The 13,792-nt window shown below is 37.8% G+C and overlaps 2 protein-coding genes across 8 annotated transcripts in view; one reads left to right on the forward strand and one right to left on the reverse strand.

Annotated features, from left to right (window-relative positions):
• The window catches only part of LOC116995801 (solute carrier organic anion transporter family member 1A2-like), a 41,010-nt gene extending 29,365 nt beyond the window's left edge, over positions 1–11,645 (reverse strand). The window contains exons 1-3 of one of the 6 annotated variants that reach the window (XM_033058774.2): positions 11,502–11,645; positions 10,977–11,372; positions 2,246–2,309 (exon numbers count right to left, since the gene is read on the reverse strand). The gene's annotated coding sequence lies outside the window, so the exon portion shown is untranslated. Of the gene's footprint in view, positions 1–953; positions 970–2,245; positions 2,310–6,971; positions 7,134–10,976; positions 11,419–11,501 lie in introns of those variants that run through there. The other 5 variants (XM_033058775.2, XM_033058778.2, XM_033058780.2 and 2 more) reach the window with 5 other exon arrangements.
• On the forward strand, positions 58–4,994 carry LOC116995802 (islet amyloid polypeptide-like). 2 transcript variants are annotated; one of them, XM_033058791.2, is made up of 5 exons: positions 58–243; positions 992–1,201; positions 1,568–1,660; positions 1,799–1,933; positions 4,541–4,927. In XM_033058791.2, the coding sequence occupies exons 3-5, from the start codon at positions 1,581–1,583 to the stop codon at positions 4,728–4,730; spliced, it is 405 nt and encodes a 134-aa protein (XP_032914682.1). In that variant the 5' UTR covers positions 58–243; positions 992–1,201; positions 1,568–1,580; the 3' UTR covers positions 4,731–4,927. The 2 variants fall into 2 exon arrangements, with proteins under 2 accessions (XP_032914682.1, XP_032914681.1); XM_033058790.2 differs by having other exon boundaries at positions 59–243; positions 1,564–1,660; positions 4,541–4,994.
• Positions 11,646–13,792: the final 2,147 nt, after the last annotated feature.

The raw sequence follows: 13,792 nt of genomic DNA on the forward strand, positions 1-13,792 counted from the left end.
AGGGGACTTGGCACTGAAGCAGTTCTGAACTAATTCGTGTTCTTGGGGACAGAAAAAATGCACATGGTAACTTCTCATCAAACAGAACTTTTGCTCAGCTTTTGTGCCAGAACCTTGATCTTTATCAATAATTAAAAGACCTGTTTTCCAAAGGCAACAGGGTACCTCGCAGCAACTAAGGAGCCAGAAGGGGAGAGAAAAAAAATTAAAAAGTGATTTGCCTAATTTCCACTGAAATCAGAGGTAAATGGTTCTAATCTGTAGCCTTGGAAATCTGCAATTAGGTATTTCATTAACACTGGATTTAGTCTGTACATTTTTCCCTGAAATGCATACTCAGTGCATACCAGAGAAATAAATTGGCACAGGTAATTTTATTCTGGTATTTCCTCGCTTTTTAATCCTAGTCTTTGCCTTCTGAAAAGTATTAATTGACTCCATTCTCACTCATGACAAGTATACCTGTGTTAGCAAAATAGGATATTTTACATTCATACTGACAGAATTTTCATTCACATTCAGACTTGACTGAAAAATGTACATGATTTCTACTGTGTTACCCTGAATGAGAACTCTATCTGTCAATTTAAATAACTTGCAGTCTTTCTTTATTCATCATACGGCTTTTATCCCTTCAGACACCTTTTCTTTCTATCTATATTCTACAGCAAACCTCCACAACTTTAACTTTTCCATATTTTCTGAAATAGATTTTCTTGTATTTCAATTACCAGTGGCCTGGTGCTTCATTTGCTCTGGCTTTCTTTGTAACTTTTGTTACCTTATTTAGCCCTCGAAAACACCCACAGGGAATATTACCTCAGCAGCTTATCAGAGCTGCAAAATCGAGGGTACATTTCTGATGTGCAATATGCTATTGCAGTACCTTCATGAGGGCATTCTGCATGCACCAGGTGAATATTTACTGATGCACTAGTGCAATAATGACCCACCTGCCACTGCTGCTCTCTGGGGCACTTTCTGTCTATAGGGATTGGAATAAATGACAGTCCCTCTGTGCTGCCTGATGTCAGAGCTGAGAAAGGTGTCAAGGATATATAAGAGCCGTATGACTTGCCAGAAAGGAAGAGGCGAAAGGATACTCCAGAGCTAGATGCAAGCGTGGAATTGTTGCATGCACACTTCTTGCTAACCAAGGGGGCTTGCTGGCTTCTCCAGTTAGATCTGTGACCACAAAAAGGTAAATAATTTCCCTTTTTCCTTATTTTACCTGCAGTGCAACAGATGTGCTTTAGAGCATTTTTCAGGAAAAGACTAAGACAACTTTAAAATAAACTGCACTGGGTACCAGAATTTGAAACTGAGAATTGTCAGGAAATGCAAACCAGAGATAAGGGATAGGATTGAAACTAGTACAATATAGCCGAGAGCTATATTTTTGAAACTAAATTGTGTCACTAAACTTGAAGGGATCATTTTTCTCACTCTAGCCTGTGACAAAGACTAGCTGCTCTTGATTTAGGACAGAATGGGCATTAGTGATGGGATGTGCTAAAAGAGTATTTGGGTTAGCTTTCAGTTTTGAATCACTGTTCTTTTCAGAAAGTTGGGAAGGAAAGATGTGCAACCTAAAGCTGTCAGTTTTCTTCATTGCACTTTCTGTCACTCTGAGCTGTTTGGAAGCTACACCTATCGAGAGGTAACAAATCATCAATTTTATTTCTTTTTTTTAGGGAAAAAAGGTGTTCAGATTATTGCATGAGTTGCTTTTGCTTTCATGTCTCGAATAATATTAAAATGGAGTTATTCAAGCTCACTATTTTACTGTTGTTCAAAGATTACTGTCAGTGAACGATGATCTATCTGATGGTACTTCCAAGAGACAAGGATGGATGTTGCCTGTAATGTCACAGAATACACTCTCAGGACTTGGTGAGGAAATGCCAGAACAACCAGCAGCAGAGACAAAAAGGTATCGATTTTCCTTGTTTCTTCCAGCCATATCAGATTGAATCGTGAAGCAAACTTTGCTCCAGTGATATCCTGCTACTTGACAGACTTAGCTACTACTGTTTTTTCTCAAAAAAAAAAAAAAAAAAAGAGATTAAAATATCCTTCTACTAAACAGAGCTTTCCTCTATGCATTAAGATCAGCTTTCCTGTAATATAAAGATTAAAGCATTCAGGGTGGAAAGTGAAATCCAGGGGAAAAGTTGCAAATCATTTGATCACTTTACAATTGTAACACTTTCATAAATTACAAAGGCTACAAATACTACATTACCTTGAGAAGAAAGGTGTATTTTCCAAGTGCCTTCCTTTTTTAAAAGTTGGTCAAATTTCCAAGCCTGGAGGGGGGAAAAAAGAGAAAACATACCCTTCTTAATAATATTACTATGGCTCTACTAGAATGGAATTATTTTAGAGTATAAATGCTTTCAGTAAATAAGCGATTTTTAAATCACATAATTAAATATGAATTAAATCACAGGAAGAAGGAAAAGAAGAAATTGGTTCTGAGAGAATTTAAAGTATCTGAAATATAATCTTATTTACAAATTCAAGCAACTTTTTAATGAATAAAAACATTTCAAGATTTATTTGCAATTTGTACTAAAAGATAAACAGTACTGAACTACTCTACTGTTCACAGAACCATCAAGGTTTGAAGAGACCTGCAAGTTCATGTAGTTTTGTCAGACTTTTGAGTGGATTTCTTTTAATGACAGCTCTGTGGTAGATGAATACAGTAAATACATATGTATAATACAGCTACCTGCTCCTCTTTCTTTAAATACATATTAAAAATATAATATTATATGGCAATTTTTGTACCCTCAAAAGTATTTTTATAACAGAGATATTTTGACAGCTATTGGTTTAAAAAAAATACCACACCCCTCCCCAAATGACTGTAATACTCAAACACAAGGCATCACCTTTATGAGTGTGGTGTGCCTTATCTGCTTTTCTGGGGGCTAGAACCATGTCTCACTGGGTGAACTGTCTCCTGGCAGCAGATATTCACTTAAAGGCCACAGACCACACAGCTAAAGGGGGTGGTGGGTTCAACCAGGCTAGACATGAAACAGAAACCCAACAGCTTCCTGTTAAGGGCTGGAATTTTGAGCTTGGGGTGTCAGGGCCTGATTCTGTAGCTTTAATGGAAAAGAAAATTCTTCCTCCACAAACAAAGCAGGATCTCTGTGAGAACCAGTTGCTCTTTGAACCTCCTGTGTTAAGGACTTGATTAAAACCAGTAGAAATACCCATGAAAGTCAACGAGAAGTTATATAAAGCCCTATCCAACAATTTTCTTTTAATGCAATTACAGACTTTAAATAATAATTACTTAAACACTGCTACCTATCTACTAATGAAGAACTAGTATAATACAGACATTTGTATTATTCCACTTGTATTCTTAGATCAATACAAATATCTTCAAAAAGTTATATGACATTTTAAATGACAGATTTAATAATCAGTAAGCAAAAGAACATATTGGTAACTGCTCAGAGTTTGAAACTGGGATATTATTGCTCTTCACAGTAAATTTCAGCCACAAACTGGTGTCTAACTCATGCCGTATCAGCATGAAGAAATCCAAAATAATAAGCAATAACTCAGCAGGCAATCTCAGCAAGCAAGCATTTCTGTCTGAAGTAAGAACAGAGCAGTCTAAGAAACAAATCTAAAAACCTAAGCTCTCTGAAGCTAACCATTGCAATTAAAAAACCTTCATCATGCTACATAACTTTTACATGGAGTTCTGTAAATGGTCTGTTAGTTCAGATCATAAATTATTTCTAGATATGGATTCTTCCTTGGACACTCTCTAAAGTATCATTCAGCAAAGGATTTTCTCTCATCACATCAAAACTTTCAAGTTGCTGGTGTTTCAAAAGAGATGTGGCAGTTTTTCAGTAGATGAAACCTCTGTTTAATCAGATCTAAGTGGGAGAGAGACAGAGCTAAAGACAATCCTAAGTGGTTCTGAAGTTGGCAGAAGTTGGCAAAGCCTTCTTCTCATGATATGTGGTGCAGATGGGAGAAATAGCCTTTATTTGGATTTAATCCACTTGGTACAGACTGGGATATTGCCACTCACTTCAGTGAGAGCAGGATATAATTCTGTGGAAGCACGAGAACTAAATAAATGTTACTGATCATCATTAGGTTAGTAATCCTCATGATATCAGCAAGAGCTCTAAATAGATTTAGAAGTTCAGCTCAAAGTTAAACATTTAGTCATTGCTTTCACTTAGTGTCTTACCTATACTATCATTATAGGTTTTCTGGATGTCATAAACTGCTGTGCAGGATATCAATAAAAATGACACATGACTGTTCAGGTCTCTGCATTTGAATAACCCCATCATTAAAATGGATAATAGCACCCAGCACAAGGATTTTTTTCAGGCACAAAGTAGGTGGTGGGAAGATTCTAATGTTCCTGTATTTATGCACATATTAAAAGAACTCCCACGTTAGCAGAGCTCAAATGGTGATGAGAAGCGGCACACTCGATTGCTCATCTCTTGACTTAATACTGGCTCTCTTGGTTTCACCTTGGCAGCCACCAGCTGGAGAAGAGGAAATGCAACACGGCCACGTGTGTGACACAGCGCTTGGCCGATTTCCTGGTGCGCTCCAGCAGCAGCATCGGGGCTGTTTACTCACCCACAAACGTGGGCTCCAACACGTATGGAAAGAGGGACACAGCGGGGCCAGCAAGCAGAGAGCCCCAAAACCATGCACAGCTTTAGGGTGTTGAGACGGCTGCTGACACTAGAAGCTCAGTTTTTAATGTATCAACAACCTCTTGGTCATTTATTACTTGTACAGTCTTACCAGTGCCTTGTTTTCTGTGTGTGGAGGGGTATGTGATTTATGTTCGTCATTCCACTATGCATGTACAATGACATGCATAGGCTATTCTTTCAACTCCATTAAGAACTCCAGATATCTGCTTGTTAAATTCCTTTGTAAAAATCTATAATGATAATAAATGGAAAAGTAATTGCAACAAGATTGTTATTATTATTATTATTATTATTATTATTATTATTATTATTATTATTATTAAAAGGATGAAAAAAGTAACCCATGATGTATATGTCTTTATAGTCACAATTTGGTTAATTAAAGAAGAATAAATATCAGAATGCTAGCAAAAGTTATGTCCTAATGAAAGTAAAATGGAAGAATCGTCTGGTTATGAAACATCTACAGCATCTTGTTTTGTACAGCTGAAGGAACAACTAGAGAAAAGATGCTGCATTGTGTACCATAATAATACAATTATGCAGTTAACTGACTGATCTGTTTCCACTATCACATACAGCAAGCAAGAGATGTGGTCTTGCAGCAAAGATTTCTGTGCCTGCTGAGCATTTTAAAGATTTGCAGTTCTTACATTAAGATTGTATCAGTAAAATGTGAGCATAATGCGTCTAAGTGCTTTTAAGTATGAAGCAGAGAAAGCTCTGATAAAAATCTAGCAGAAATTCCACCTCTTAGGTGCTCCTTTCCTTGAACTAGAGTAACAAAGAGAAGAGAAAAAAACAATGGGTAGTTCAAGAACCAAAACACTTCACAGAAACTCAGTAATTTTTTCCATTGGCATACTGGCATTGCTACCAAAATCCAGGGAAAGTATTTCAGAGGTGGGCAGGCCTTAATGAGAATCTGACAGTGTTACTTTCTCCTATCTCAACCCAGAATCACTGCAGGCTGAAAAACCTTTAAATTCCTTTAAAGTTTAAGCAAATTTTCATAGAGGTGACATCATATATCACAGAAATGGCTGTTTTGTCCACACTTCCTCCGTGAAGGGTTCACTGTCATCTGAAAAAACATTATTGTCCAATTACAAAAGACATTAAGCAGAACCTTTGTTCTGAAGAGGCAAATGAAAGTTTAATAGCTGCCTTCAGTTGTTTTGTTTCTGTTACAAAATATACCTCAAAATAGAAACATTATTGCTAAATTTAATGTTAAATGGCATATTCACTGCATTTCACAAAAAATGCATGAGAATAAAAATTACAGCCCTGGATTCCTACTGTAAAAATGTTACTGATTACTCTCTTTATTGAGGAAAGTTTCAACCTTCATTAATGTTCTAATGGATATTAATTCTGAATTTTATTGAGAAAACCATTTATATGGCATTAAACTTGTCTAATATTTCTGCCAGCTTGAAATGCTTTCCAATTCCAGTTATTTTTGAGTAACACTGCACACACTGTGTGCTTAATTTGTTATTCATTTAGAATATTTATGTTTCAGAAAACAGATGAGAAAGCGAGAGGACAGCTTTGAAGTGTCACTGTGACATAGTTTGTACAGAGCAGTAACCAAGCAGCCTTCCCTGTGGGTGGCTGCTGATCTCTAGGCTGATCCCAACCTGGAATAGGAACAATGCTTTATGCACCAGCTTTTGTTTTTTCAGCTACCATGTGACAAACCCCAACAAAGCACAGGCTGCCCATGCACAGGACCAGGGCAACTGGATACATTCATTTCTGCCTTATGTAGTCTTGAATCTGGTGGATTTGATACCACCGTCTATTTCACACAGTCAAACTATTCCACAAATACTGAAAAATGTAACTCATCCTAAATCAGTGAAATCACTGAGAAAGAGAGAAGAGGGGGACCATCTCACCCGCCTTTAGCTCCTCTTTGTCTAACCAGTTGTCAGTGCTCTCCTGCTATTTGGTGGAGGAAGACAGCTACTTCCAATTAATCCCAACTTAGACACCTATTTTAGGATGGGATTCATCACTCCTGAAGTGCCTCTATTTCTTCACTGATGATAGTGAGGGTCTAGACAATTAGCTGAAAATGAGCCCTTAACTTTAAGATAACTAGAATTAGGCGATGGGAATCTCATCTGCATTTGGCACGAACTATTCAAACCAAAATCAAAGAGGAAAACATACAGTAAAAAAACCGACACCACCAACACCTCAGACTCCAAGCCAACTTTTATTCTGAGCTACCTTAGTTAATTCATCAGCCGGAGCATCTTGAGAAACTTCCTTCAGTTCCCCCCCACAGACCCTGGACAGCACAGCTCCGCTCTCTTCCTCCTGCTGTTGCTGCACTTGGGCCTCTCAGAAAAGAAGGATCTAGCCACAGTAAACCTGGATACAAGCACAGCCCTGAGCAAACAAGCCAGGAAAAGAGTGGACCGTAAAGGGAAAAAAAAATAAAATTAAAAAAATTACTTAATAATTAATTAATTACTAATACACATCTAAGCATTACTTTGTCAGCTCTGCAAACAGCATGACTAGAATTTTCAGAACACATAAGAAAAAAAATAAGTGCTTCTGCACATTTTTTTAAATCCCAGTATCTATTTCCCAGCTTTTTCAGGGATGTAAATGTTACTTGAGAATCGAGCCTTACATAGCTTGGGTTCTTTTTCACCTCATCTGGCTTCCCTACACCTTTCAGAGAACATGCAAGCAAACAAAAAATACAAAAGAGGAAAATTAAGAATACAATGTGATAAACATGACTATATTCCCTTTAAGAAACTAAAAATAATAAACCTCTACTTTTTAGTATGTTCTATTGTGTTAAAAAAGAAAAAACAAACAAAAAACCAGAAGAATAAGGATATAATATTGAATTTCACCAAAAGAGAAGGGGAAGAGTAAAATTCATCAAACAAGCAAAAAGATTGTCATAAAAAAAGATTGTAGGAACATGAAGAATGTTTTAAATGGAGTAGTGGGCCCTAGGGGCTAATATTTCTTGGGAACTATGACAGCTCCATAAAAGACAGAATTTGTATTTTCTCATGATGAATAGAGTAGAGGAAAGAAATTGATTTCAATAGTAAAAGCTTAGGCTAAAACTAAGAAAGCACACAATATTCATGAAACATAAAATGTATTTTACAGAATAGTAAATTTGGAATTTAGAGCTTCAATTTCTATTAAACAGATTAGCTATTTTTCAAGTAAATAAGTCTCTTGATGAGAGTTTTAAACACTAGGCTGACAAATCTTCCATTTACTTTCAGTGGGATTAGTTATTAGAAAGTCTGGATTTTACGGAATGGCTTTCACTATTTGAAAGGTAATATATTGATACTCTGAATAAAATCCTTTTCCTGTAATGCACTACATCTTCAGTAGCTGCCATCTTCACTCTCTAGAGCTGGCTTTGAGTCAACAAGCTCATTTACAAATATAGTTTCACAGGTATGGTAGACTTTTTGTTCCAAGTTACAAGGTTAAGTAATTTTGTTGTCTAAGTTTGTTATCACATAGGAAAGGGACAGTTCTGCATTGCTTTTGCAAAGCAATGAGCAAAAAGCTGTGGTTAGGAACGACACATCTCCGTGTTCTACGCAGAATAAAGACTGAAATCACATGAAACAGGATCTTTCTATGGGATGTGACAACAACTATTTCAATCATCCTACTGTTATCTCTATTTTTCCACACTCAGAAAAAAACCCACACTGAAAATCATATTATTTCTGTGGAGCTGTGTAGGGCCCCAGAACCAGACTCAAACTCAGACCTGAAATCCACCATTTAAACTAAGTTTCAGTTCAGGAACAAAAATCTGGATTTTCTGGTTTTCCTGAAAACTTTAGACAAATCAGTTTCCAGCTACAATTGCAATGAAAACCATTTATCCTTTATTAGATTCAGTTAAGAATTATTTCTCTAACTAAAACATACTTTAAAATCAAAATGTTAACAAAGTCTCAAACTATGAATCATACATGCCATGAGTGCTAAAAGTCATGTCATCAAAAGCTCACTAAAGAACGAGACAGCAATGATAAAACAATAGTTAAAACTGCTGTTCATTGTGCAAGAAATTGTCTCCTTGAATGCTAAAACATCTGGATAAAAAGAACAAAATCAAATGCATTTTAATCCAAACAATAGGGCTGGCTTAAGTAACGATCATAAAGTCACTATTTCCTAGAAATGTGTTTAAAAATACAAAATAGATTTAATTATTCAAACAAGAAATCTTAGATCTGCCTGTACTATAATGGCTTTCATCTCCACCTTAAAAGACTCTTTTTGATCCTGCATTAGACTCAATGAAAGTGTCTTACAGGCTCTTTTACAACATCCTTAATATAAATAATTACAGCACAGGTAACTTGAGATGTGCTGCAGAACAGCTAGAGACATTTATTATTTTGCTTTTCAAAAGGGATTAATATACTGAGATATATCAAAAGAATTTGCGTTGTAATAAATAAAGCATTACACATGTGAATTTAAATAGTTGGAATCAATTTTAAATGAAGTGCAACTCAATAGGATAAAATAGCATTAAACCCAGAAAATGCTTATTATGATTTACACTCTCAAAAGAGGCAGACCACTTTTTTTTCAAGATAAATCAGTCATTCATTAAGGAGTCCCTTTGGGACTAGGGGAATTTTGCTAAAATTTAAGCAGCCTGTGATTGATTGTCAGTCCAGCACTGAGGAAGCTGAGCTACGTAGCCCTCAGAACACGGGGCATTTAAAAATACCATTCGTGGATGAGCCCACTACCTGTGTCATAGCAGACACAAAATGCCCAAGGGACTCACCAGCCCAAGAAATAACACTTCTGTCTGACTCTTGGGACTCAAAATGCTTTGGACAGGTTTTCTACACAAGAGCTAGTTTCATTCTAGAGGTGAACAAATGTCACTTTTTTCATTTAATCATAATTTTTAAGTAACAAGTTTGAGTAAAGGCGGTAGGATTTAGCCTACTGGTGCTACATATCTACAGAAAGAATCAAGATTGTGCAGGTTTTAAGAAATTGTTTTCTTTACCCTCTATTCAGTATCACAGGAAAGAGACCCAAGTGACATCAATCAATGATCATAAATTTTACTGCTTGTGTATTACACTATATTTATTTATATATCCTGAAAGGACTGAAGATTGGGTAGGTGACTAATGCTTAGGTTATAAATTGCTGAGAGGAGAGAACTAAATGTAACTGTGAACTGTCTCCTCATACAAATGCATCCATCATATTCTAATAATATGAAGTGCAGTTGTAATCAAAACTGATCTGAACCATTTTCTTTTAATCCAGAATAAATCTGCATCCAATGAATTTGCATCCAATGAATATTCACTCACCAAGTAAGACTCTTGAGTTTGTTTTTGTTGTATTTCTACAGAATTAAAGACCTAGAGAACTAGCATAAATTTCTGTGGCATCAGCTTTTCCTGTGTCTTCCATATCCCATAAAATCTCTTATTTTCCCCTCTCAAAGTTTGCATAATACCTTATCACTGGAATCAAAATATCCATCAAATTAGTTGCCACAGACTGTGAACATTTATTTTACACGCTAGGTGCCATTCTGGGCCTCACAACCTCTCTCTGAAACATCTGTTTGAAAAATGCCTGATGTTTCAAACTGAAAAAGATAAGCTGGAGACAAGACCTAAAGAAATTGCACACCTGCCTCATCTTTGGCCATGATGTTTCACTCTTGAACATATTAAACACTGCTTACAAATAAACACTGTTCACTGCTTCACTGTGGCTGTAGGCAGACAAGGATGTAGACATAAAAATTACAGTGGTGGTGTGAATATGCTTATAAAGCCATTTTCTTTGGACAATATTTTGCTATCTCTACCAGCTTCCATTGTCAGAGTACTGTGGAATTCTTTGTAAAACGTCGAGTTTAATAGTGAAATCCACGTAAGTCTTCAGACTTTCGAAGCAAAACTGAGCAACAAAGTCACACACACCACATATCAGGCAGTGTTTAAATACAAAGCCATTCCCAAAAAAAAGCCCAAGTGCTCAAGCATAAAATAAAACAAATATTTTGTCTAAGGATATATCACTCAGTAATACCCATTATCATTCCCTGTTCAACCTTTTATTGCATCTACTTATGTTAGCCACTCTTTAAATCTCTGTCGTTTCCCCCACTTTCTACATAAAGCTTTTACATTAAAGGCTAATGTTGCAGCCACAGAACACTCCCATTGCACTTACCTATGTCCAATAGAAGCAAGAGAGCCTTCTCGTGCCGAAATGACTCCTGCCCTCCTGGGCCTGCAGCCTCTTGCCCCCAAACCCTTCTAGAAACTCATGGCTGCTATCCTGCTGTACTGCATCTCAACACAAATATGTTACTTGAAGTACATAAATCAGTGCCACCTGGAATAGGATTCTGCAGTAACCAGTTGCTACTACCCAAGGAATCAAAAGAAAACAGAGGTGGCCAGACTGGCTGCACGCTTCAACACAATTACACAGCTGAATTCACACACAAGTAAAATGCAACCCAAAGGAAAGAAAAAATACCAGTTTTCTAGTGAAGTACAGAACAGCATCAATTTCCACAAAAGAGGCTTAGTCTTAACTGGACAGGAAATGATTGCTCTGAGCCTGTGGTATGACAAGAAAATGAAAAGTCACTTCTGGTGGCAAGGCAGAAGGGATTCAGTGCCCTTATCACCACCCCATTACCAAAACTGACCCCTCCCTCCCTCCCTTCTACCTCCGTATCAGCAGTACCTCACTGGCAAGCCATGGGGTATTGATGGCCACCCTCACCCACCCTTGCTCCAGGCTGCACCTGACAGATGGCTTGGAATGACTAAGAGCTGCAGCCCCACACTGCCTGGAGAGCTCCTGACTCCCCCCACACCTCAGTCCCCTCTCTCCAGCAGAGCAGCAACGTCCAAGCTCAGTGTTCCAGCTGCTCATCTCTCTTTCAAAGAAAACAGGAATAAAAGCAGCTGTGAGCCAGGAAGACAGCCAAGTTTGTTTGCCCTTGACAGGAGGTGGTCACACACAGTGAAAGACAAAAGGCACAGAGAACTCCTAAGGAAATATACCCACTCTACTATCTCCTCTAGGCATTAGTCAAAAGCTCCACAAGATGTGCAGCAAAATACCATTGTTACAATCCTGAGGCACATTTCTTTTGTGCTTTTTCACCATAAATAAAGGAAGCCTCAACCTAACGGGATACACATTGCCAAGGAGGAAAACACCTTACTCGTGGGCTGAGGTTCCCTCTCACCGTGTACAAAAGTCAAACATTTTCTTCACTTAGTGCCAGAAACCTCCTGAGAATACAGTGGCAACTCCTATAAGCAACAGGGTCAGCAAAGAAGGCTTAAAATGCTTTAAATAAGTTTCAGAGACAGAAACTGTGATCATACATATACGTGTACATTTGCAATAACATCCATAGGTGACTCCTGCAAGTCAGCAGGAGTGTATTTCAAGAGAATGAAACTTGTGGAAAACAAAGAAGACAAGAGCTAAATACTTGGAGAGAAGGAAAAATGTTTTCTTCCTGAGGCCACCCCTAAACTGTGACAAATGGAATCAGAGAAGCCTGATTACCCACCACTTCCCCTTGAAAATTTCAGATGCTGGCAGTGTTGTAGGCTAAAAAGTGAAAGACAGGGACACGTTCACACTGTGAACCCGCCAGCAAGAAAAAACTTCCAGGTAGAAGACAAAGCAGAGTAAAGCACCCTAATTCTCAGCACGAGTGTGGTTCATCCACCAGGGCACAAGGATCCCCACACTCCTTTGCCTCCTTCCTTCTGCCAGGAGAGCAGCTTGGAACTGTCCTTGCTGCTTCTGCAGACACAGTCCTTGGGAGTCAGCAACGGGGCTGAGGCTCACCCTTGCCAAGTGATGAACTGTTCAACACGGGTCACCACTCTCAGTCCTTGGTTATCCTGATTCAACACCTTTGTCATGGAAAAGGGAAAGATAACCTCAAGGATCCTGGACCAGCACTCGGGCTGCCTGCAAATCTCAAAGTCCTTATCTGCCTTGCTTCTGCCACCGATGCTGAAAAGATTAAAGAAATACAGACATATGGAAAGGCATTTTGTGAATCCATAGATACACATGAGCTCATTCCCTTCTTACAGGAGCCCCTGACCTTGCACTGAACTCCTTTTTTCTCCATTAACCACTATCTCAACAACCAGCCAGCACTGCTCAGACCTCAAGGAAGCGATGCTACGCAGTAGCAAACAGCTAAGATGGTTGTAAATATGGAAAAGTCCTTCTTGATTATCACTGTGGCTCTATTCTTCAGAGATACTCTTCCAAACCTTCCATTTTTGTTTAATCAGACTGAATCAAAGTTTTCTTACTGAACTAAGAAACCAATTAATAATAGATTTGCTACAGGTTAACAGACTGACTCCCTGTATGAAATAACAGCAATGGCAATCAACATAATTGATTGTTAAGAGGCACACTGTATTAAATACAGGGCAAACAATAACTCTACAGATTTTTGTATCTCATGGCTACAGGTTTCAGAGAAGCACAAACCAGCACAATTAGTGGAAAGGCTGAGTCAGGGAGAGGAGGTAAGAAATAATCAAAACACTACCAAAACAAAAATAAAAGCCTCAGTGAATGTAATCAAACAGTAGGAATGGTTAAAGGGTCCTCCACACTGTGATGTGCATAATTTCAGGGGGATGTGAAAAATTAAAATTATTCCTAATATTATTTAGGTTCAGCGCTTACATTAGGCATAGGAAAAGAAGGCAAAGAAGAAAAGCACTGGGCAATAAAATGTTAATAGAATTTATATATAGCTCTTTAATAAAGAGAAAACAATCACATGAAAAGTAGGTGAGCTAGAGAAAGGAGAAATTAATACAGGGCAGAAAAAAAAAAGAAAAAAAAACCCTGATATTGATATTGAGCACACAGTCTGGAGAACAGAAAGATACCCCAGAGGCTGTTTTTATACCCTGAATACCCACACTAAGGGCAAGAAAAGTTAAACTGGACAAGGCATTCAATGGTTATAGAAAGTG

This window comes from Catharus ustulatus, chromosome 4, assembly GCF_009819885.2.
Source record: "Catharus ustulatus isolate bCatUst1 chromosome 4, bCatUst1.pri.v2, whole genome shotgun sequence".
In the NCBI taxonomy this organism is placed as follows: domain Eukaryota; kingdom Metazoa; phylum Chordata; class Aves; order Passeriformes; family Turdidae; genus Catharus; species Catharus ustulatus.

Coding starts and splice junctions, on each gene's coding strand:
- LOC116995802 (XM_033058791.2), top strand. CDS start 1,581: ATGTGCAACCTAAAGCTGTCAGTTTTCTTCATTGCACTTTCTGTCACT. Junction 1,661..1,798: donor GAAGCTACACCTATCGAGAG/GTAACAAATCAT, acceptor TGTTGTTCAAAG/ATTACTGTCAGTGAACGATG. Junction 1,934..4,540: donor CCAGCAGCAGAGACAAAAAG/GTATCGATTTTC, acceptor TCACCTTGGCAG/CCACCAGCTGGAGAAGAGGA.